This window comes from Mirounga angustirostris, unplaced genomic scaffold (assembly GCF_029215605.1).
Source record: "Mirounga angustirostris isolate CCGP_5_RB_7025 unplaced genomic scaffold, mMirAng1.0.hap1 SCAF_5, whole genome shotgun sequence".
Lineage (NCBI taxonomy): Eukaryota > Metazoa > Chordata > Mammalia > Carnivora > Phocidae > Mirounga > Mirounga angustirostris.
In genome coordinates, this window is record NW_026991713.1 from 10,474,640 (window position 1) to 10,499,027 (window position 24,388).

A 24,388-nucleotide genomic window follows, 5' to 3' on the forward strand; every position below is an offset into this window, starting at 1 on the left:
TAGGCTTCCTCCTCCACCGGGGACCAGGCAAACCCCTAACTCGTGCCTGAAGACCCAGCTTAATTGCCACCTCCGAGGCCCCTTTCCCGGTACACGTCACACCCCAGCCAGCCACCTTCCCACAGCCTCTGGGGCATTTGTGATGATCGTGAAGCCATTCACTTATCCCTCACAGGCTAGAGTAAAAGCAACTCACTGTTAGGGACATGTGCTGTTCACCCTCCAGGACCAAGGGGCTAAGGGAATGTTTGTTGAAAAACTTTTTTTTTTTTTTAAAGCACCAGGCACTGTTTTAACCCAGGAAATCAGCTGCGAAGGGGAGATGTGGCCCCTGCCCTGGTGGAACTCAGGGAACAGACAGACAGTAAACAAGTGGACAGGTATATAATTTGATGCCAGGCAGTGGCTAGGGCAGGAGGTTCCAAGGGCAGGGCTACACCGGGCTAAGGCTAAAGGGGGTAGAGCAGATCTGGACTCCAGGCCCAGCTTCCCGAAGCCTTTAAACATTTACCCATTCACAGCAGCTTTACCACTTGTTCCCTCCAGATATGAGCTCAGGGCTGGGGTCAGGAGACAGGAAAAGGGTGTGAAGAAGACACAGGAGGGGGCCGCCTGGGTGGCTCAGTCGGTTAAGCAACTGCCTTCGGCTCAGGTCATGATCCTGGAGTCCCGGGATCGAGTCCCGCATCGGGCTCCCTGCTCGCCAGGGAGTCTGCTTCTCCCTCTGACCCTCCTCCCTCTCCTGCTCTCTGTCTCTCATTCTCTCGCTCTCAAATAAATAAAATCTTTAAAAAAAAAAAAAAGAAGACACAGGAGGGACACCAGGCTGGGGCAGGCTCAGGCATGAAGGCAGCCACAGTGAACCCAGCAAACACTGTCAGTGGTGATCATGAGCCTCCTCTCTGCTCCAAAACCTTTCTTGGCTCCCCAGTGCCCCCGACCAAAGTCCAAACTGCTCCTCCCGGCCCTCCTTTCCAGGCCCTCTTTCTAGCTTCTCACCCTTCCCCAAACATGACCAGGGTGTGTGTATCTACACTGTTCCTTCCCACTAGTCCACTTCCACCTGACCAAGTCCTCCAATAAGAGGAGGGTGTCTTCCTTTGGAAGCCCCCAGCCACCACAGGGATATGCTGTCCCTCCTGCAAATGCTCCCACAGGCTGCTTGCAGCAGCCTTACCCTTGTTCACCATGCGCTTCCTCAAGAGAGGCAACGGTGTACGTTTCTTATCTCGCCCCAGAGAGAAAGCTGGGGCAGATCTTGCTACAAATACTGGCTCAGCCAGGGCCCAGCTATGTCACCTGGGGCACGTTACTTCCCCTCTCTACACCTCAGTGTTCTCATCTGTTAGATGGGAAGTTATAATCAACCTTAAAGGATCAACTCTGGTAATGTGAAAGCGCCCAGTTCAGGATCTGGCAGGCACCCAGTAGGCAATGCAACCACCCTCCCCGGGGCCTGGGGGCCCGGGAGCATGGGGTGGGTAGCCAGGACACTGACTCAGCTCCTCCCCTCACATCCCTCTCCGCTCACTGACCAAAGGGAGGCTGCTGACGACAGGAAGAGCCAGCAGGGAGGTGGCAGGATGTGCGGAGGCCGAGGAAGTCCAAGCAGCGGCCAGGTCATCACACTCACAGAGGCAGGGACCCTTCGGGCCAACCCCCAGCAGCCCAGCCCACTTCTTGTCAGGGTCTCCACGGCTGTGCGCGTGCGCAGACACACCCTGCTCAACTCCATCACCCCACCCGCCTAGGCTGTCAGAGCCTCCCTAAGGCGCCAGCCAGAAACCCAAAGCAGCCCCGCCCCTCCCTTCCAGAACATCATGGTCAAGGGGCCAGACTGACCTGGAAAGAGGCTACTCCTTCCTTGACGCTCAGGGTAACCTAGGGCAACTCACCACCACCCCTTCCCCAGGCCTCAGTTTATCCAGCTGTGAAATGGGAATAATGGTGAACTCGGCTGTGGAGCCCAATATGATCATTAAGGCACAGGTATTGATGTGACTTGGGCAGTGTTCATTCCCAAGAGAAAGACAAATCTCTGCCATCGTGTCCCCCACCTCACTCGTGGGCTTGCCCACCCAAGGCCTCAGCGCCGCTGCGAAGCGGGAAGCCCGACAGAACACGGCATCGCTCCGCTTCAGAAATCCCAGGACGGGCTCCCGGACAGGGTGCGACGGGACGGCCCCTTCTCACCCACACAACCTCGGGCTAGCGCCCACGCGGGTAGGCAGCCCTCCCAGGACTGGCTCTGGGCGACCCATTCGAGCCGGGGAGCGCCTCTCCAGCCCCAGGCGACACCCCAGACCAGGCCCATCCCCGTTCCTCCCACTGCCCGGAGCCCTGGGAGTCCCTACGGATCCAGCAGTTTGGCAATCAGGTCAGGTCTTCACCAAGGGGGCTGGAGGAGAGGTGGGAAAGGGCCATCCGAAATCGTCCGTGACTGGTCCCACAGAAGTTGCGGAGGGGCGGGGGGGAAGGGGCTGCCCAGGACAGGGAGTTCTCATTTCCTCGGGGTCGCTCTGGCTCCCGGCCCGGAAAGGTGAGGAGGCTGGGGGAAGTTGAGGCAGGATGGCCGGCCTGCGCCTCTGGGGTCGCCCCGTCTTCCGGCCGAGACCTCCTCTCGCCGCCGGGAAGTGAAGGGGGTGCCCAGGAGGGGAGCGGCTCGGCTCTGGCTCGGGCCGTCGCTCTCCTCCCGGCCTGGGGCGCAGAGGGGCTGCCCCGGGCGGGGGGCACTCACCGTCATGGCGGCGCCCCGGGGCGGCGGGAGCAGGAGGCAGGAAGGTGGAAAGGGCTCTCGGACCGGGCTCAGCAGCGCGGGAATCCCGCCGCCGCCGCCGCCCCTCTCGGCCGCCCGCCGCCGCTCCTCCGGCCCTTCCCTTCCCCGGCGCTGCCCCGGCCCCTTCCATCCGCCCATAAAACTTTTTTTTTTTTTCAAACTTCCTGGGAGGACCCGGGAGGGCCAATGGGCGGCGGGGAAGCCGGGACAAACAGCGGCGGGGGCCGCGGGCGGACCAATGGGAGCGCGGGCCGGGCCGGGGGCGGGGCCTGCCGCGACGGGACGGGCGCGCGAGGGCGGGCGGGGCGGGCGGATGGGGGCGGAGGGAATCGAGGGTCGGGCTTCGGCCGCCGGCGCGCTGGGAGGAAGGAAGGACCCAGCGTGCAGGTGACTCGGTCGGGCCCCGGCGCGGGAGTGTAGGGCGGGGGCGGCCGGGTGTGGCACCTAGTCGCCCTGCTATGGCTCCCGCGAGCCGCCGGACGGAGCGGGGAGTCCACTAAGGGCTCGGCGCGTCGGTTGACTGAGACGTGGGCAGTGCGCCCAGTACTAACAGGTCAGCGGGTCCCACTCGCCGAGCCCCGCTCGTTACCTGTGTAACCTAATTTCGGCCTCACCACAGACCTGACGGGGAGGTGTCCCTGTCCCCATTTTACTAATGAGAAAACAGGCTCAGAGAGGTGAGTCGACTTGCCCAAGGTCACAGTAAGAAGGGACGGGATTCCGAGCACGTAATCTAAGCCCAAAGCGAGTTCTGGAATGGTAGGGCATTCCCCAAATGGCTCCTGCTCACAAGCCGGTCTTTCTCGGCTTAAGAACCCCATTTTGGGATCTTGGGTGTTTCTCACATTCCCAGCACTTGGCAGGTTGTAAGAGGCCTTTTGCCTGCAGCTCATCTGAGCCTCGCAGCAGAGGAGGGACTTTGGTGGAGTGTGTTGAAAATGCAGTGGTAGCTTGTGTGGCATTGTGATTCAAACCCTGTGTTACCTTAAGCACGGTACTCAACCTCTCTGGGCCTCAACTTCACCCTCTGTAAAAGAGGATAATGCTCTTATCTCCTGATGTTCCTGTAAGGATTAAGTGTTAATTTAAGTAAAGCACCTAGAACCCCTTTATCCCTAGTTAGCTAGCACTGGGGGGGGGGGGGGGTGCAGGGGAGCTTGGAATAATTGCCATTTCAATTTTCTGACAGCTCAGTTTTGGAGTTCAAAAATTATTGCTGTCATAACTATAATTACTCTCCCCATTTCACAGATAAAGAAACAAAGGCCCAGGGAGCTGAAGTTCTTTCCCACATTTCCCACTGGGTGCCTCTCCTCTACCCTAAGGAATGAGTCCAAGAACCAGCCTATCTTCCTTTAGACCTGGCCTTCCTGCTTTCACGTGCTGTTTTCCCACTCTACCCCTGTACCTCACTCAGGCATTTGGCCCTTGGTAGAGTGAGTGAATGAACAGAAGACCTCACCAGCCACCAGGGCTCTGGCCCAGTGGCCCCTGGCAGCACCAACCTCCTTGCTGCTTTCCTGGCCTCTGGGACTCCTCTTGTAGTACCCTCAACCCAGCGATCAGATCACTCCCCTGCTCAAAGTTCAACACCTCCCCAGTGCTAGTAGATCAGCTCTGCATTCTTGTGCCAGGCAGTCAGCGTCCATCATAATCAGACCCCTGCCTGTTGTCTTCCATCATTATACACACACATTTTACATGCTCGGGATACAGAACATGGAGCCACCGGGAATTCTCAGAGTAAGCAAGGTCCTTTGTACCTCAGATGGGACTGTACATTGCATTCCCTGCCAGGTCTGGAACATTTCTCTTCCTGTCCTCTGTGCCCCAACACACACATACACTCTCCCTCCCCTCTCTCCAAAATCCCCTTGTTTGCCTGGAAAATGCCTCCTCACCCTCCACGTCTCAGTCCAAAGGAAGCCAGAGTGCCCCCAGCACAGATTTAGAATCTCCTGGTCCAGTGCTCCCTGAATCTATATATTTGGCCACTAAAGGGATGACCACATTGTTCTTACCAGTTACATGTCAGTGTCCTCACCAAACTGAGCTTCCTGTGGGCAGAGACAGAGTGTTTTTGTCTATATCCTGGAGGCCAGCCCAGGGCCTCAGCCCACAGTAGGTCCTCAGTAAACACAGTTCCGATGAATGCATGCACAAAGGAAGGAATGACTCCCTTACCACAAACTGTCCTGGTTCGGACAGAGATGGCACAGACCCAGGGACCCAGGGCCACCAAACTCCGGGGTTATCCATCTCAAACCATTACTCTATTGAGGATAAGATCATGAGGCTCAGAGAGGGTGACGATGGCCCAAAGCCATACATGTTAGTGACAGAGACAGAACTCAAGCTTCCTGGCTCTTGACCTTGGACCGATTTCACTCTCCAACCCAAGAGATGTTTGAAGCTGCTCTAAGTAACTGTCTGGGATGCCCCGCTGGCAGTTCCATCCCGTAGCTCCTGATTTTTCTCCCTCCCAGATGAGAAGACATCTGCCAACTCAGAGCTTCCATGGCCACATCTGTGTAATGGGGAAAATCTGTGGAGATTCTTGGGGCTGGAAGCAGGGCTTAGAGATCAGGATGCTCAGAGGCGGGAGGGCTCTGTAGTCGGCCCAAGCAGGGTTCGAATCTCAGCTCTGCCCCGTGTGTGACCTAGAACAAATGGTTTCTCTCCTCACCAAGCTTCATTTCCTGATCTATAAAATGGACAATATGCACCGTACTTAGTATGCCTGGTGGTGAGGATTAAATGCAATCAGGCATGTCATGCACAGAGCTGGTTATCATCACTCTGGTTATCATCAGCTGCACCACTACTCCTGAGTCCTTCTCCCCATTTCTCTGCCCTTCTCTCCGCCAGGGACTTACCTGCTCCCTCCTACCAGGCCTGCTCCATGTTAGTGACCTTTAGTTAGTGTGATAAGGTAAATCCCGCCCAGGGCTTGAAGGTACCACCCTGCCCAGATAACCATGTTTGTCCGATCACCCTAGTGCCTTAACCCCCAAAAACAGCAGGGAGGAAATCATGAAGTGGCTGGGAAAGTTAGTGTTTGGACGCCACCCACCCCCTACCATCACACCTCTGTGCATCCTGATCTCCCCAAGCTCTCTCTGCAGCCCTGAGAGTCACTATAGACTTTTCCCCATTATACAGATGTAGCCACTGAGGCTTCGGGTGATTAGCTGCAGCCATTCTCTCATCTAGGAATGAGGAAAATCAGCAAGAGGCCAGCTCCTCTAAACCCAAGCTGTGCCACTCGAGCAAGTCAGCCCACCTCCGTGGGCCTCCATCCCCTCATCTGCAAAATGGGTGTACTGTCCCTAACATGCCCAGCCTAGTGCTGCACCCAGGGCCAATGAGAATACAAGAATCAGCCTGTCACTAAGAGAAGAGAGCCCTTGAGCCAGCCAGTGGCCCCTGGAGAGGCCAGGCCCCTTGTCTCTGCTGTGAAGGGGGCAAGAGGGAGCGAGTCACAGCTGCCTCCCCTCCCTGCCCTTGAGGAAACCCTGAACCAGAGGCCTGAGTGTTTACAGCCCTCTCAGGGCAGGGGGTAGGTTACGTAATGCCAGATGTTTGTGAAACTGGCTCAGGCCCAGGTCTGAGACACACTTTGCAATCCCAGAGCCCCCCACAGGCCATCCCACTCTCCCTTCCCCCCCGAAAACCTGGTTCCCCTTGGCCCAGTTGCTGATTGGGAGCTTTCAGCCATGTAGATTATTCAATCCCACCTCACCCCGAAAACTGAAAACAGCCCCAGTCCTGTCCTGGAGGTGGGAAATCCCACTCATTTGCAGAGACCACGGGGCCCTTAGGACTGTGCTTCCATCCTTCCTTTCTCATGTGGGAGCCCCAAGTCCCCCCCTCTCAGCCCCCACTCTCCCTCCTTTGACTAACGCCAACGTCCTTCCTCCCCTCCCCCTCTCTCCCACCCTCATCCCTCCCACCCCGCTGGAGCCAGCCTACCCTTTGCCACCTGAGGACCCCCAGAGACAGCAGGAACGGATTGAACAGCGTGGGACGGTCCCCGGGCATCCGCCATGAGGTCACCAGTCGGCCCTTGAGTGGGCTCCCAGCCTTGCCCTCCGCTGGCCTCTTGTCTGCCTGTCAAATAGGGTCCAGTGTTGGCCCCCAGGTCCCTTTGGTGGGATGGGGGGTCCCTGACTAGTCTCCCCTGCCTATTCTGCCATGCCCACCTCAAAGGCCCATCTTTCTTGTCTCAGAGAACTGCCAAGAAAAGAGCTTGTTGGGGCGCCTGGGTGGCTCAGATGGTTAAGCGTCTGCCTTCGGCTCAGGTCATGATCCCAGGGTCCTAGGATCGATCCCCGCATCGGGCTCCTGGCTCAGCGGGCAGCCTGCTTCTCCCTCTCCCTCTGCCTCTCCCCCTGCTCATGCTCTCTCTCTCTCTATCTCTGTGTCTCGAATGAATAAATAAAAAAATCTTAAAAAAAAAAAAAAGCGTGTTAACTCATTCACACTACAGGGTGTTTGATTGATAGGGCTCTTGGGGCTCAGCACCTTTGGAGACGTGCACTTCGCCACCCTAAAGTCAAACCACAGGTGGCCAGTAAGGAAGGGTGTGCAGACCCCCGACGTATGTTCAGTCTGCATAGGGTTTTCAGATTATTTTGCGTTAGGTTCCAATGTTAAAGAAACAAGAGATTAACATATAACCGCCGATTTCCAGTTTCTCTTGTAATACCTAAAGATGTGGAAACTCTGGGTCCATCTCCCCCATGGCAACAACCCGTCTGGCACCAAGAGGTCACACAAGTGCTCCCATCTGCCTTCCTCTCCCCCCTTTATGAAAGGAATGAATCACACAGACTTCTGCAGCCACCCCTGGCAGAGCCCCCAAATGTGCCCCCTTTGCAGTCATCCTTGTTGAGGGACAAGCCCCAGCAAAGCAGAGGCATTTCTCCAAAGTCCCCCAGCAGCTTACTGGCAGAGAGGTAGGACAGAGTCCAGGTGTCCCCACTCTTCAGAATCCAGAGATCATCTGGCAGTGGGACATCAGGCATCAAATCACAGGCCCGGGAAGGCTTCGGGGGAAGGACTGCTCCCCACCTTCCCACCACATTCCCCCAGCACAGCCCCGGCCACTGGACCAGGAGCTGCATGCACTCCAATTTACTTCTGGCCTACACCCAGGCATGCAGAAGGTGCTGGCTAAGTGTACGTGAATAAAGGAATGAATGGATGGATGGATGGATGAAGGAACGAGCTAGTGAACCAGTCATCAGCTCTGTCCAATCCAGGTTGCCTGGGGCTGCACTGAGAGGTTTCCATGTTGGTGGAGATTATAGGGGGACCCCTCTATTGCTATTTCTTCTTTGTTCACAAAACTCTGGCCCCAGGAAATATGAAGAAATAACACAGAAAAAAGAGGAAGAGCAAAGTTGCCAGAGCCCCTGTGAGAGTAAGAAGCGCCTTCAGTGACCAGTCCTCTGTCCCCTCCCATGTCACAGACGGGAAGATGGGCCACCAAGCAATGAGAATCCTGCTGCCACTCTGGGAGGCCACGTGGGGAATCAGGACAGAGCCAGGAAGCAACATCCAGGCAGCAGAGGGACTGCGGGAAGGGGGTCCCGAGCCCCAGGTTCTAGTTGGAGGTCAGTCACTGCCTGGCTGCGTGACCTGGGATGACTCGTTTCCTCATCTGCACAGTGAGGGGCAGAATCCGCCCCCTGCCCAGCTCTGATTAGCGGCAGGGCCAGACCGGGGGTTCCAGGCTGCCAGACAGATGCATCCCCCCCTCCCACCACCACCAATCGGCTTCTCAGGCGGAGCACAGCAACAGCGGAACAAGAGCAGGATGAAGAAAGAACAGCCGCAAGCAGCCTGTCTCCTTCTCCCTGTCTCCCGCTGCCGCAGGCTGTCAGCGCTGACCTCACCTCTCTGGAGGCCGAGGGTGATGAGAACAGTCTGTTTGGCAGGTTGTGGGGAGGGGTGGGGCGCAGCAATGTGCTCCAGCTGCAGCCAGGCCTCCCAGCAGCCTCACTGGGTCCCACCCCCTGCACACATCTCTCCCGCCCCGGACCCTGGAGACCATCCAGGCTCAGCTGACGGCAGCACCTCCTGGCTCCAGCTCTTGGAATCTCTACTGCTTCTCCCTGCCTGGCCAGCCCTCCAGAACCAGAAGGGCCTTGCCTTCAGACACCATCGGGGTCAAACTGCCATTTGCCCAGAAAAGGGGAGAGTGACTTTCCAGGACGTTCTAGCAAGTTAAAAGCAGAGCCCTGGGCTTCTGACCCCAGGATCGTTTACCTGCCCAGGTCCCCAGGCCCGAAGGTAGCTCTGCTGCCCAGCTCCTCGGGAGCCCCTCCTCTAGAGGCCCTACCATGCACACAGATGACGCCATGGAATAGCCAACCCTGGTCTGGATGACCCTAGAGCTCATCAGAGGACCTCAGCCCACCTCCAGTCTGATTTCCCTTCCCTTCACCTCCCTATGTTCCCACACCCACGACCCAACTACCGAGTCTGCCTGCTTCTGGTCGGTCAGTGAGTCTTGGCCTTTGCTTGGTTCTGACTCCTCAGGCTCCTCTGATTGGAACTGGAGATAAGAAAGAACACAGCTTAGCTCAGGTTATTCCCCAGGTTCCATTCATGTATCTACCTTCTTATCCACCCGTTGATCATTCATCCATCCAACATCCATCTAGCATTCAATATCAATAGATCCATGTATTATCCATCCAACCAACCAATGTCTACCCTACATTATCCACTCACTAACCTATTCAATATCCATTATCCCACTCATACATCCATCCTCTATCCATCCATCCTACATCCATATAGCCTTTCTCAACCCATCCAACATCCATCCATCCAACCATCCATCCATCCATCCATCATTCTACTCATCCTTCCAACATTCATTCACCACCCATCATCCATATTCCACATTTACCCTTCCACACACCATCCATACATATTCTACTCATCCATCCATCAGTTCATCATCCCATCTTTCATCTAAGCAACATCATCTATCCAACACCCATTATCTATTCCACCATCACCCACCTAACTTTCCACCCAACATCTTTTTATCATTTATCATATTTACCTATTTATCTGTCCATCACCCATATTGTCCATCATTCATCCATCATCTACCCACTGACCCACCCATCCTCCATTTGTTTCTTGCATGCATTCAAAGCATTCATGGATTCACTGATCAATCATCCATTGAGCTGAGCTCCTCTTTTGTGTCACGTCCTGGGCCAGGAGCCAGAAATGCAGAGATAAAGTAGGTGCAGCTCCCACCCCCAGGGGGCTCCTCTTTCTTATGGGGGAAATGACAACTTTCTTATGGGGGAAATGACAGAACTACCGAGCCTGGAAGGGAAACATTTCCAACGTAGGGGTAGGGTGAGTATTCAGGGAAGATATCTCAAAACAGGGCACCTGGTCTAAGACTTGAACGATGAACAAGTGTTCGGTGAGTGAAGAGGGAAGGGAAGAGCATCCTAAGCAATGGGAAAGGCACGTGCAAAGGTAGGGAGATGTGCCCGCAGAGCTCTGCAGCCAGCTCCACGGAGTAGAGAGCAAATCTGGGGTGGAAGGAAGGGCAGCGGGAAGCCATGCCAAGGATTTGCATAGAGGGTGACCAACTGGTGCCCCAGCAACCTGGTAAATGCCTCTTCGGTGTCATTCGTGAAATGCCCTTAAGCACCTGGTGCTCCCACCCCTCCCTAGTGGCCATGGCTGACTTCCCAGGGACTCCGGAGCCTCACCAGGGAGCAAGTGCTAGGGAAGACTCTTTCCGGTAGACCAGGCCAGGCAGCAGTGTCCCAGCATCCACTGGGCCATAGCACCCCTCCTCCCTGAGCTGCCAGTGGTCCATATACCTCCCTGACAAATGTGACAGCTTCTTGGGCAGGGGCTCCAAAGTCCCCAATCCCCCTCTGGCCAGGGGGGCAGGACCAAGTTGGTTCATCCCTGCATCTCCGGTGCGTGTGCATTGAATCAATTGGAGAGTAAGTAGATAAAAGCCTCAGGGAAATACAGGGGAAGGGGCTCCCCAGTCGGACCCTGCGCTCAGAGGCTTCACAACATGGCAGTTAAAAGCTGGGGCTTTGGAGTTGAAGCTTTGATCTGATTTCTCACAATTTATGCATGCGTGACCCCCGGCAAATGCCAGACGTGGCTGAGCCTTCTATCAGGCTGAGGCATACGTGGCAAAGGATGTAAGGCACCAGGCTCAGAACCCGGTATAGTGTTGTCCAGGAGGGAGGCGGCATTGGGCTGGACATCAAGGAAGTGAGGGCGTTTGGATGAACGAGCAGGAGCCTCCAAATCACCCCAGCGGAGCCTATGAGGGAAGCAGCTGGTCCCATTTTACAGGGCAAGAGAGGCTGGGTGCCCCAAAGTGCATGCTACATTCCCAGTGAGCTGAGGCTAGCTTGCCCCGCTCTGGGCTCCAGGACCCTCCCCAGCCACCAGCTTCAGGTAGATGCTCCGGGCAGCACCAGAGTACCACTGACTCCGTGACCCTGCCCCTGGGGCGAAGGAGGCAGGGAAGGGACCTGGTGAGCTCCTACTCCGTGCCAGGCACTGGGCTTGCCTTGCACACGGGCCCTTATTTAAATAGCCTGGCTTAGGGCACCTGGGTGGCTCAGTTGGTTAAGCGACTGCCTTCGGCTCAGGTCATGATCCTGGAGTCCCGGGATCGAGTCCCGCATCAGGCTCCCTGCTCAGCAAGGAACCTGCTTCTCCCTCTGACCCTCCCCCCTCTCATGTACTCCCTCTCTCTCATTCTCTCTCTCTCAAATAAAAATAAATAAAATCTTTAAAAAAAAAATAAATAAATAGCAGCCCACTCAACCCAACGAGCATGTGTGCAACCTCTTCTCTGTGCCTAAGAGGAGCTGGTAGGGGCCAGAAAGGGCTAAGTGAAGCTGTCCTGACTTTGAGGAACTTCAAATGGGGCAGGGGGGAGGGGACTTGACCACACTGGTTGTGGTCCAAGCCAGGGTCAGTTAGGAACCACCAGAGGCCACAGGAAGAGGACCTGCACAGCCGGGAAGGGGGAGTGCCCTGGGCAGAGCACCTTGCTTGAAGACCCGGGGTGGTCTGCGCTGAGCCGTCCCGCGGGATCCCTCACCCCAGCCCCAGCCCTTACTAGCTGTGTGATCTCAGGTAGCTTAACCTCTCTGTGCCTCAGGTTCCTGATCTGTGAATACACAGTGCCTTTCTCATCAGGTTGCTGTGGAGATTAAAGGAGGAAAATACCCAGAAATACCCAAACCAGGGCTTAGCGGGTAGTAAATGCTGGTCATCAAAAAGTGTGGGTTGTTATCACTGCTGCCCAGTTGGGTGGTTGGGAAAGTGTCGGTCAGGAGGGAGGATTAGGGCTGAGCCTTGGAGGGCGTGCAGGAGCCGAAGGGAGGCCTTTCTAAGGATCCTTGTCTGGGTGGGGCGGCTTTTCAGGCTGTCCCTTGCACGTGAGACAGACTTACCTCCCAGTCTGGCAAGCTGGGACCCTCTGCAGGGCTCCTGCTTCCCAGCGGGCCCAACTCCTCCAGACCAGCCTTAGCTGAGGTCTCTGGTCCACTCGTCACTTTGGTCTTTGGCCACTGGGTGGCGGTGCAGGCAGGGCTGGGCGGCTGGGCGGAGCTCTGGGGCCACTGCCCAGCGCTCTGTCCATTGACCAGGGTGGACTCCTCCCAGCTGTCAGGCTGGCCCTGTCGCTCTAGCTCTGGGGCACCATTTGTGCCTGGGGAACCCACCTCTGGCCCTGAAGCCGGGGCCGGGGTACCCCAGTGTCCAGCTGGGTCCTTGCGGGACAGCTGGGCCTGCAGGAGCTCCAGGAGGCCTTCCCAGTCCAACCTGGGAAGGTGGGAGGTGAGCGTCGACTCCTCCGTGCGGGCCCAGGCCCCCTCTCTGGGCGCCCCGAGAAGGCCCACGAGGTCCTTCCCGTCGAGCTCGCGTTGCCTCTCAGGGCTGTGCAGGTGTGGGCACGTTCCCTCAGCCCCCCAGCCCATGGTGGTGGGTGTCTCAGTCCTCTGAGATTTCAAGAACTCTGCTGGGCCTATCCTGGAGTTCTCTGGGGGGCTCCTAGGCTGGTGAGCACTGGGCAGGTCCTGCAGGCTGCCCCAACCTCTCTGAACTGACCTGTCGGGGGACTCCCACAACCCATTACTGGGGGGCTCCTCCCAGGCCTCTGCCTGCCCCCTGTGGCCGGTGGGGCCACCCAGCTGCCCCCAGCTCTCCTCGGACTCCCTGAGAGGGCCCCTCCAAGTTCCCTCTGGGGCTTTGGCAACCCCCCGGTGGGGCTCCCCAAGTCCTTGCCAGCCCCCCAGGCCTGGGCCCTCCTGCAGGCTGCCGCACCCTCTCTCCAGATGTCTGTGAGGGCCCTGGGTTCCTGGAGGCTCCTCTGGACTCTGCCACCCCCCCAGAGGCTGTCTTGGGCCCGCCCGGCCACTTTCCAAAGGTCTCTCTGTCCGTCGCTCCCTCTCAGGGGTCCTGGCTGATGTCCTTGGGGGCAGCGAGGACCCCTGGAGCTGCCGGTCCCCTTCAGGCTGCCTCTCGGGGCTCCTGGGATGAGGGGGCTCTGCTTGGCTCCTCTGGGCCGGTTCTGCCTGCTTCGCAAGGGGCTTGGTTACCTGAGGATGAGGTGAGGGGGTGGGTAAGGCTCCAGGACCCTGACTGGGCGGTCTCTCTCTAGGACAGATTGGCTTTTGCCAGGCCTGGAGAGAGGCAGGCTGTCTTCACAGCAGCCTGGATGACAACAAGCCACAAAGTACCTAGGGTCCCTGATTTCCCTCCCTGGCGGTGGGGGGCGGGGGTCAGCTCTTCCCTTTCACCCAATCTCCTCACTTTCAGAAAGAGATCTTTAAAACGCTGCTTACTTCCCTGCCCCCCCCCCCCCCCCCCAGCCAAGATATTGATTCCAACCTGCGCTATCAGGTGCCGGAACTTCCACTACCAATACCCCACTCCACTGGGTCGGGCCTTGCTCTCTAAGAGTTTCTTTAAAAATACGAATGGCCACCCTGGAAGACATAGCCCTTAAAGCCGGAATGATGCATCCGGGGCTCTCCCTGAAAGCTTTTCAAGATAGCAGGTGCCTAATGAAGGAGGGTGACAACATGGAAGGGCCATCTACAAAGGACTAATGTGGGGTCCTTCTCAATTTTGCCAAGAACTGCTGGCTCTTTGGGAGAGGGGGAAGCTGGACGCCCATGATTGGGGCTCGGACCCTTTCATAAAGGACCTCCCTTCCCAAGACTGCTGCCTGGCACCTGGGGGAGGGGAGAAGCAGTGGCCCACCTCTCGGGGCTGCAGGGGCCCAGGGCAGACTGGCAGTGCTCACCTCCCTGCTGAGGGCAGGGCTGGACTGTCTTCGGAGAAGTTGGTTCTGACCTTGGCTGGGCCGCTGCGACCGCCCCTCGTCCCGGGCCTGGAAAGCCCCCGGTGCCTCGGACTTCCTATGAGCAAATGCAGCCGCCCCTCTGAGGGCCCTTGGGGCTGTCCCACTCCCAGCATCCCGGTTCCTCTACTCCCGCCCCAATGGGAGGAGATGTGGGAGACTGGGGGGCCCGCCATGAGCTTGTTGAAGGGCCCTAAGTAAGGGATGATCCTCTCAGGTTCTCAGTTTCCCCTTCTGAAAAATGAGGATAGTCAACCACTCTAATCTGTCTACCTCAGGGGGCAATGAAGTGGGAAAAAGGGTAAGCATAGGATGGGGGGCTTAGCCTTGGCCTTGACTGCCTCCTGTCTCACTCAGTACTTCCTGTTTCTGACCACCACCCCACGAGTAGCCCACCACTCACCCCTAGACAAAGGTTAGACTGGACCTTGCGGGAATTAAGATTTATTGAGCACCTACTGTGTACCAGGCACTGGGCACACGTGATCGTAACAGCACACATTTATTGAGCACTTCCTATGTTCCAGGTGCCAAGCACTTGACCATCCCACTTTCTCTCATGCACCCCATGAGGTGGGGAGGGGAGATGCAGAGAGTTACGTACCCCCATATCCCATTCTTTCTGCCCTTTTCCTGTTGCATGGTGAGTTTGGGATTTCCCAGGCCCATCTTTCCTCCCCCTCGGTAACTAAGAGGGTTCCAGCACTTAGCCTTGAACACTCCAGGCCATCCTAGCTGTCAGTAAAAGAGCTCTGAGCAAGATCAGAAGGAAGAAACATCCTCTACATTTCCAGAAAGGCCAATGTAAACTGTTCACGTAAATGTCACTTCTAAGACACCTGGACTCCAGGTATTGTTGCCACATCCAACAGAGATAACCTGTAAGCTGTAAAAAGTCCCTAGTTCCAGTTCATTGTCTTGCTTAACAATGGGTAGCTGTGGTTGTTAATATTTAACATGACATCTCTGTTGAAAGGTAGCAACCAGACAGAATCTGGGCACACCTCTCCCATCCGTATGTAAGGGCATCAAAACCCAAGACTCAGCAGCTCCACTGGATGTTTATTTCAACAGGTCTGACTTCATCTAAATGGACAAAGGGAGCTGGGTCTCTAATGGCTGGACTGAACTGAGGGAAGCCTGAAAGAGACAACCCGGTGCCAAGCCCCAATGGAGCCAGCCAAAAGGGAAGAGGGATCTCTGCTCACCAGACCTGTGCTTTGCCTTCAGCCTGCCTCTCCCTTGGGAACTACACTGAAACTCCACAGAGGCTTTAGAGAGTAAAAGAATTATGAGTTTGGGCTTTGTTGCTGTTGTCTATGGCTTTTGCCAATGTCATTAGAATCCGACCCATAGAGTGCCTGGGTGGCTCAGTTGGTTAAGCATCTGACTTCGGCTCAGGTCATGATCTTGGGGTCCAGGGATCAAGCCCCGCATCAGGCTCTGCACTCAGTGGGGAGTCTGCTTCTCCCTCTCCCTCTGCCTCTCCCCCTGCTCATGGTCGTTCTCTATCTCAAATAAATAAATAAAATCTTAAAAAAAAAAAACACCAGACCCATAAAGTAAGTCGAGTTTTTGTAGACTCACAGGAAGCCAAAGTTCTCCACCCAAGTTAGTGTTTCTGAGTTTAAGTGCTGCTTGATCATTTTAATCTATCTGAGACGAGGAGGATTAGATCTGAGGCCTCAGGGGGAGTTTTCCCTAGAACCAGGTGTTGGGGGCTCCACATAGTGAAAGCTCCAAATGACTAGGTTGGGGAGGATAACAGAGAAAACTACTCCTGGCTCCTGGCTCCTAGGCATCTAGAGGGGGAAGAATGAAGCTATCAAGCCAAAACGCCTAATGCTTTAATGGGATAGCCCTTTAAGAGAAATTTTCCAGGCTCAGTTAGACAATGCTTGGACAGAGTAGATGCTCAATAAATACATGTTGAATGAATATATGGAAGAAAATAAAAGCATGGCCCTCTAGCCACCCACTCGTAACTTTCAGTCTGTCCCTTACAGATATTTAAATAGTTTTAAAATTTCATCTTTAGACGACAAATGTTTTTCTATTTGGAAAAAGTGCCATACAAGAGAAAATAACTTACGTACTCAGTAGAGTTATAAAGTCTTGATTAATAGTAAATAGTCTACTTCACCAAAATGTAGACTTTAAATATATACAATTTTTTGTCTATCAATTATACTGCAATAAAGCTTTAAAAAGGTAAACAACTTCAAAGAGAGTAAAATAAAATGAATAGAAGTATCTATGGAAAAATAATTAAACGGTTAACAAGAGTATAAGCATATTCCTGACTTCTATTATAAACCTTTTCTCTCTCTCTAAGTTATCACCATAAGGAAAAAAAGAAAAAGAAGAAAATATAACTCTGGTATAAAGACCTTTAGTGTCCCTGCTGAATTATCAGATAAAATCAAAGGTATGCAAACTGATACTGGACCAAAAATAGTAATCATAAAAAAGGCCAAAGACAAGGGGGTTTTTAGGGCAGTTAAATACTCTGCATGATAGCACAACGGTGGATACGTGCCATTATATGTTTGTCCAAACCCACAGAACGTACAATCAGAAGGGAGCCCTGTTGTAAACTATGGACGGTGGGTAATAATGCCATGTCAATGTAGGTTCACGGTTTGTAACAAATGCTCCACTCTGGTGGGGGCTGTTGTAGTGGGGGTAGAATGTGTGTGTAGGGCGGCTGAGTGGGAAATCTCTGTACTTTCCGTTCAATTTTGCTATGAACCTAAAACTGCCCTAGAAAAATTAAAATGTGTGTTTTTTGTTTGTTTAAAGACCAAAGATAGAATTACAATAATGATGGAGACCCCAGGGGTTGTCACCTGGGTAGTAAATGGATAAAACTTACCGGAGAAGGAAATCTGAAGAGTAAGAGATAAGGTTTCTCAAGTAGATTCAAATCTAAGAGAAAATACTGCCCCAAGGAAAACAAGGAAGAATTCTGGAATGCAAAATACTACCTGCTCCCGGGGTGATGGAAAGTTTCTCAAATTAGGTTGTGGGTGGCTATACAACTCTATCTCAGTAAATACACTGTAATGTATTGAATTATACATTGTAAGTTTTGAGACTTCCAGACCTACTTTTTTGGGTTCTTTTAACCTTAACTAATGGTATTCCAGCCCGGTCCTTGAAAACTCTGGGCCTGGAACTGCTGGAGAAAGAAATCTCAGCCAGATCGGGAGGAAATGTTTTCCCTCCCCGAGCTGTGCCAAAGCAGACGCTCTGGGTCATAAACTACCTGTGCGGCCCTGCTGACCAAAGAGACTTGCGGGATACTTGGACTGGACTTCCGGCATTGTTGCCATGTCCGAGGACAGTGACATTTAACTTCTACAAAATTTGTAATTCTATGAGTTCTCTTATTTAAAATATGTGGCTTTGGCCATTCATTTTAAACTGACATCTCTTTTCTGAAATTCAAGGGGACCCATGAGTTTTCTTGGTTAAAGTAGAAGAGAAAAAAAAAAAAGAAAAGAAAAGAATTTGAAAAAAATTTTTAAAAAGCAGAAAAGAATCATAGGTACTTTCTTTTCCCTCAGGTAAGAAGGAAGGAAAAAATAAATAAACCTGTGATTCTGGATCAAAGAAAGGGTTTGAGAGTTTAACCTTATTTAATGTACTAACATTCTCCCCATTTTACAGATGAGGAAACTGAGGCTCAGGGAGGTTAAATCACTTTAGCAGGTCACACAGTCTGGGGAGTGGGTTTGACCCAGGATTTGAACCCAGCCCGCCTGACCCTGGCCTTTGCTCTTAACCATTAGGCTACACACAGTATCGCTCGGTTGTCCAAAAAAACCTCCTAAAGGGCGCCTGGGTGGCTCAGTTGGTTAAGCGGTTGCCTTCGGCTCCGGTCATGATCCCGGAGTCCCGGGATCGAGTCCCACATCGGGCTCCCTGCTTGGCCGGGAGTCTGCTTCTCCCTCTAACCCTACCCCCTCTTGCGCTCTCTCTCTCACTCTCTCTCTCTAATAAATAAATTTTAAAAATCTTAAAAAAAAAAAAAACCCTCCTAAAATGTGGAAACAGAGATGAAGTGACTCGCCCAAGGTCACACAGCCAGTCAGTGGCAGGGTGGGGGTCTGAACCCTTCCTATCTGCCAACCTAAGCCTGTGAACCTTCCACCTGTCCTGCTGCCGAGCCTCCTCCCCAGCCCACCTAGCTGGCCCCGCCCTGAGCTCACCTGCGCTCTTGCCCGAAGAGGCGCTCCACCTCCGCGCGGCCAGGGCTGCGGGTGCGGCCCCCGTTGCTGCACTGGGGCCCTGGCTCCCTCTGGGCCAGCCTCCTGGGCGGGGGCAGGTCAGCCAGCACGGTGTACTCCTCCCTCTCCAAGTTGTGCCTGGTCTCCCCAGGGGCTGCTGAGCCCCGGGAGCCCCCCGAGCTGCCTGGCGGAGGTGAGGGTGCCAGGAGCGCTAGGTCACTGGGGGGGTGGCGGGGTGGGGAGGAGGCTCTAGGTGCATCCCGGTGCCCGATGCACACTTGGGGGGGCAGCATTGGGGAGCCATGCCGAGAGTCAGTGGAGGGGGCCAGGCTCTCCATACTAGTCCCTGGGGGATCCTGAAAGAAGAGGGAGGGCTCAGGGGCCTGGCGTGGTGGGGACGAGAAGGAGGGTGCATCTCGGTGCCCAATGCACACAGGGGGTGGGCATGTGGGGTGCTCGTGCAGAGAGTCCGTGGAGGGGACAAGGCTCTCAGTGCTGGCCCTGGGAAGATCCTGGAATAACAGGGATGGCTCTGGGGGCTGGCGCGGCGGGGAGGAGGCCCTGGGTGCATCACGGTACCCAATACACACAGGTGGGGGGAACTGAGGAGGGTCATGCTGGGGGGACTGAGTCTCAGCATCTGATGTGTCTGGGAGGAAGGGGAAGGGGTCAAACTGGGTGTGGCGGGGGGGTGAAGAAGCCCGGGGGGCATCCCGGTGTCCAATGCACACGGCTGGAGGTATATAGGGGGGGTTGTGGTGGGGCGATTCACCCTCAGGTGCATGGGGGTCTGGGAAGAAGGGGAAGGGGTCATGTTGCAAATAGCGAGGAGGTGAGGAAGCTCGAGGGGCATCCCGATGCCCAATACACACAGAACATGGAGGCTGGGAGGGCTCAGAAGAGGTCTGGGGTGCCCCGCAGGTAGCAGGGTACAGAGGTGAAGAAGTCCGGGAGGCACTGTGGGGGCCGGGGTTATGGGAGGAGGAAGCGGCCGGAGATGGTGAGTTGTGTCGAGTAGATCCGGAGGAGGAGAGAGGTGGGTCGCGCAGAGTTGGCCTAGTAGGAGATGAGGTCTGAGGAGGCCTGTCCCCTTGGGTTGGCCGAAGGGCAATGGAGGCCCAGGGAACCTCACTTTGCTTGGAGCGAGATGGGGAAGAGGTTCGGGGGCCTTCAGTCTGGGTTGGGCGGAGAGGAAAGGAGGCCCAGGGAATATCTTTGTTAGTACGATGGGGAGAAGAATTCCTGGGATTGTCCCGTTGTGTGCAGCATCGAGGGGAGGAAGTTCTAGGGTTGTCCCGTAGAGAGGAAGACTGTGGATTGTCTCGTTGAGTATAAGAGGTTCTAGGGTTATTCCATTGCATACAAGAGGTTTTAGGGTTGTCCCGTTGGGTAGGAGAGGTTCTGGGGATGTTCTGTTGAATACAAGAAGCTCTGGGATTGTCCCGTTGGGTGGTTCTGTTGGGAGAGGGGGCTCTGGGATTGTCCCGCTGGGCACAGGATGTTCTGGAGTTGCCCCGTTGGGTGGTTCTGTTGGGAGAGGGGGCTCTGGGACTGTCCCGTTGGGCACAGGATGTTCTGGAGTTGCCCCGTTGGGTGGTTCTGTTGGGAGAGGGGGCTCTGGGACTGTCCCGTTGGGCACAGGATGTTCTGGAGTTGCCCCGTTGGGTGGTTCTGTTGGGAGAGGGGGCTCTGGGACTGTCCCGTTGGGCACAGGATGTTCTGGAGTTGCCCCGTTGGATGGCTCTGTTGGGAGAGGGGGCTCTGGGATTGTCCCGTTGGGCACAGGATGTTCTGGAGTTGTCCCGCTGGGTGGTTCTTTTGGGAGAGGAGGCTCTGGGATTGTCCCGTTGGGCACAGGATGTTCTGGAGTTATCCCGTTGGGTGGTTCTGTTGGGAGAGGGGGCTCTGGGATTGTCCCGTTGGGCACAGGATGTTCTGGAGTTGTCCCGTTGGATGGTTCTGTTGGGAGAGGGGGCTCTGGGATTGTCCCGTTGGGCACAGGATATTCTGGAGTTGTCCCGCTGGGTGGCTCTGTTGGGAGAGGGAACTCTGGGATTGTCCCGTTGGGCACAGGATGTTCTGGAGTTGTCCCGCTGGGTGGCTCTGTTGGGAGAGGGGGCTCTGGGATTGTCCCGTTGGGCACAGGATGTTCTGGAGTTGTCCCGCTGGGTGGCTCTGTTGGGAGAGGGGGCTCTGGGATTGTCCAGTTGGGCACAGGATGTTCTAGGGTTGCTCCGTTGGATGGTTCTGTTGGGAGAGGAGGCTCTGGGGTTGTCCCTCTGGGAAATACATGTGGGAAAAGAAGTCTGAGGGTTGTCCTGTTGGATAGAAGAGGTTCTAGAGTTGTCTTGTCGGGTGGCTCTGGTGGGAGAGGAAACTCGAGGACTGTTTCGTTGGACGAAGGAGGTTCTGGGGTTATCCCGTTGGGCGATTCTTGAGGGAGAGGATGCTCTGGGGGTGTTGTGCTGTGTGAGAGAGGTCCTGGGGATGTCCTGTTGGGTGGATGAGGTTCTGGGTTTGTCCCGTTGGGCGATTTGTGTGGGAGAGGAGGCTCGGGGGGTATCGAACTGTGTGGAAGCAGTCTGGGCAACATCCCTCTGGGCAGAACAATGAAGAGAGGAAGCCTGGGGGGTGGCACTGCGAGGTCCGCCCTGCAGTGTCGCACAGGAAGCCGGGGTTAGTGCCAACCGGTGCCGCGCCAAGAAGTTCCCACTCTCTCCCCGGAGCTTCGCCCAGTGCTGTCCGGCACTTCGGCTCCCACTGGTGTCTGGAGAGAGGAGAGGCGGGTTCAAGGTAAGGGGAGGGGTCTCACACACAACCTCTCTTTGTGCCCTGGGACAGATGATTAAGGCAGAGGCCACAGCCCCTTCTTAGAGGACCCACTGTCCAGACCAAGTGAGTTCACCCTTCGGAGCGAGTTAGATCGGATGAGGCTTAAAGGCCTCTCTCAAGCTGAGGCTGGGAACTTGACATTGAAACCCCAGCTGACTCAGTCACTGGAAGGTAGGCTCCAGAGCTGAAAGGGCACATCGACTGGGGATCCCTGCACAAACTTGTAGAGAGCTCTTTCTTTCTTTTTTTTTTTTTTTAAAGATTTTATTTATTTATTTGACAGAGAAAGACACAGCGAGAGAGGGAACACAAATGGGGAGTGGGAGAGGGAGAAGCAGACTCCCTGCCGAGCAGGGAGCCCGATGCGGGACTCGATCCTGGGACTCCAGGATCATGACCTGAGCCGAAGGCAGTTGCTTAACCAACTGAGCCACCCAGGCGTCCTAGAGAGCTCTTTCGACAAGAGCCCACGGGACCCGAGAGAGGGAGGGGTGGGTCTGGGGGCAGCTACCTAGCAACTTCCCTTTCCCTGTTCTACCTCCTGCGAGTGGGATCTGAGAACTCCCCCCATCTCTTCTAAGGAGGCTCTTTCACGTGTGATAGCTCTAGAAAGCTCCCATTCCTTATACCCAGAAAGGCTCCTGCCCCGGATGCTCTCAGGGCTGCCCTGAGCCTGGCATGGACTTTTGTGAACCTGCAGCATGGGCCTCACCTGGGAGTTTGCCTGAAATGCAGACTCTCAGGGCCCCCCTGGGCGCACTGCGAGAAATCTACATTTTAATAAGATTCCCAGGTGATCTGCATGCACATTATAGTCTAAGCAGCCCTGGTCCGAGATATTAATGTAACTGCCCTAAACAGGGACCCCTTCACAACTCCCATTCCCAGGGAGGGACCACCATGACCTCAGTGTCACCCTCCAGCCCCCTCAGCCCTTGGTCACCCAGCATGTGGTGGCCCCCAGCTGTGTGTGTGTCCCCAGGCCGGAGCTTCAGGAGAGGAATAAAGGGTATGGTGGCTTCTGGAACGAGCCACCACTGCTTTCATTAAAGGCCATGCTTAAGGGGCACCTGGGTGGCTCAGTCAGTTAAGTGTCTGCCTTTGGCTCAGGTCATGATCTCGGGGTCTTGGGATGGAGCCCCACATCCGGCTCCCTGCTCAGTGGGAAGTCTGCCTCTACCACCCCCCACCCAGCTTGTGCTAGCTCTCTCGAACGCTCACTCTCTCTCAAATAAATAAGTAAAAAGAAAAGAAAAGAAAGGCCATGCTTAAGACGCCCTCCCCTCCTGCTTGGAAAGCTGTCTCCTCCAAACTTTCTGACCTGCTGGCCCTGAAGTCTGAATTTCCAGCACCTAGCAAGGGACCAGAACCAAGCACATAGCAGCACTTAATTTTTCATTGTTGTTGCCCAATGAACTGACGCCCCATGGCGTTCTAAATCGGCCGGCTTCTCTTATCCGCCTCCTCCCACCTCCCCCTCAGCCACCCACATCCCTCGCCTGGATGGTTGCAATAGCCCCCAGCATGTGCACTGGGGGCCCCAGGTCATCATCCCATTCAGGGAGATCCTTTCCAAAAGCAAACCTGGCTAGATCACCCCTGCTTACACTCCATGCAGTGTGGGTCCTGGATGGGAGCACAGGACCACAGAGGGACATTAGGGGGGAAAATGGATGAACCCAAATAAAGTCTATAGTTTAGACAGTGGTGCTATACCAATGTTAATTTCTTAATTTTGATAGCCGTACTTTGGGTTTGTAAGATGTCAACATTAGGCAAACTGGGCAAAGGGTATAATGGAAACTCTCTGGACTCTTCGCAACTCTGCTATAAATCTAAAATTATTTCAAAATAAAAGATGGCAAAAACATCAGGGGCTCCCAACTGCATTTGGAAGAAAATCCAGGGATTTCACATGGCCGGTGAGGCTCTGGCCACCCCCACCAGACTCCCTGCTCCATTTGAGGAGGGGCCCCACCTTCTAGTTTTCCTCTGTGTCTCCCCGGCTGAGGAAAGTGCTGAGCACACAGGAAGGGCTCAATCATACTGTGCTGCCCGCCTCCAGCTCTGAGCTCTGCTTCACCCTTTGAGCACGGGTGCTGGCTGAGATGGCGTTTGCCACCACTCCCGGTGCCTCATGGTGGGGTCAGTGCCCCCACCCCCAGCCCAGGCTTCTTCCTTGCCTGCCCATCTCGAGCATCCTTTTCGGCCTGGCCCCCCCCCAGGATCTGACCTCTCTCCCACAGCCCCCTAACGCGCACACAGGACAGGCTCTACGTATGTCCTAGGGCACCGCGTCCTGTTCCTCGGCCGGCGGGGCTCTGTGCAGCCTGCCCCTTGGAGTGTGCTTTGCAAACTAGGAGGTGCCCAGAGCGCCATGTCAAGGGGTTCCTAACATCTCATCCTGGAGTTGGTTAACTCCTCCGGGGCCTTGGCTCCCTGTCTGCAGTGTGGGAGCCTGCCACCAAGTGGACAGTAGTGACTGCCTTCAATCAAGAAGGGCACAGAGTGAGCCTTCCCCCACTCCACTGCCCTGTGTGAGAAGCAAGAAAGCAGGTATTTAGTACAAAATCCCACCTGCCTATTAGGCCACTCTCACTCCGGGGAGGCATTTGGCTCCCTGCATCCTCTGTGATACTACTTCTTCCCATGCACTCTCTCCCCGGGGCCTGAGAGGGCAAGGCAGTGCGGGTGGGGTGGTGTTAAGATCTGATTCATGTTTTTGTTTGTTTTTTTAGAGAGGGTGGGGGGGAGCACACATGCCTGGGAGCAGGGGAAGGAGCAGAGGGAGAGAGAGAATCGCAAGCAGGCTCCATGCTTAGCGCGGAGCCCAATGAGGGGCTCGATCTCACGACCCTGAGATCATGACCTGGGCTGAAATCAAAAGTCAAATGCATAACCGACTGAGCCACCCAGGTGCCCCTCGTGTTTTTAATGGCGGCTCCAGCTGCTGTGGGGAATGGACTGAGAGGGCCGGACAGAATCCGGAGGCTTGAAGGGGACTCTGGTGACAATCCCAGCGGGGGGCAGCAGTGGTTTGGCCAGGGAGTACTTGTACAGATGGCGAGAAGGGGCTAGATTTGAGGTGTGTTTTGCAGGTGGTGCTAACCACAACTGCTGACTGAATACAAAGGTGAGGAAACAGAGAAATCGGGA

General features: G+C 55.1%; 1 protein-coding gene across 2 annotated transcripts in view; it reads right to left on the reverse strand.

Annotated features, from left to right (window-relative positions):
* The window catches only part of TRIOBP (TRIO and F-actin binding protein), a 53,504-nt gene that overhangs the window by 20,413 nt on the left and 8,703 nt on the right, over nucleotides 1-24,388 (reverse strand). Inside the window, exons 5-9 of one of the 2 annotated variants that reach the window (XM_064590621.1) lie at nucleotides 18,383-21,167; nucleotides 14,112-14,226; nucleotides 12,256-13,401; nucleotides 9,261-9,338; nucleotides 6,749-6,886 (exon numbers count right to left, since the gene is read on the reverse strand). In XM_064590621.1, the coding sequence (XP_064446691.1) occupies nucleotides 6,749-6,886; nucleotides 9,261-9,338; nucleotides 12,256-13,401; nucleotides 14,112-14,226; nucleotides 18,383-21,167 (4,262 nt within the window). Of the gene's footprint in view, nucleotides 1-2,737; nucleotides 2,930-6,748; nucleotides 6,887-9,260; nucleotides 9,339-12,255; nucleotides 13,402-14,111; nucleotides 14,227-18,382; nucleotides 21,168-24,388 lie in introns of those variants that run through there. The other variant, XM_045875993.3, reaches the window with a different exon arrangement.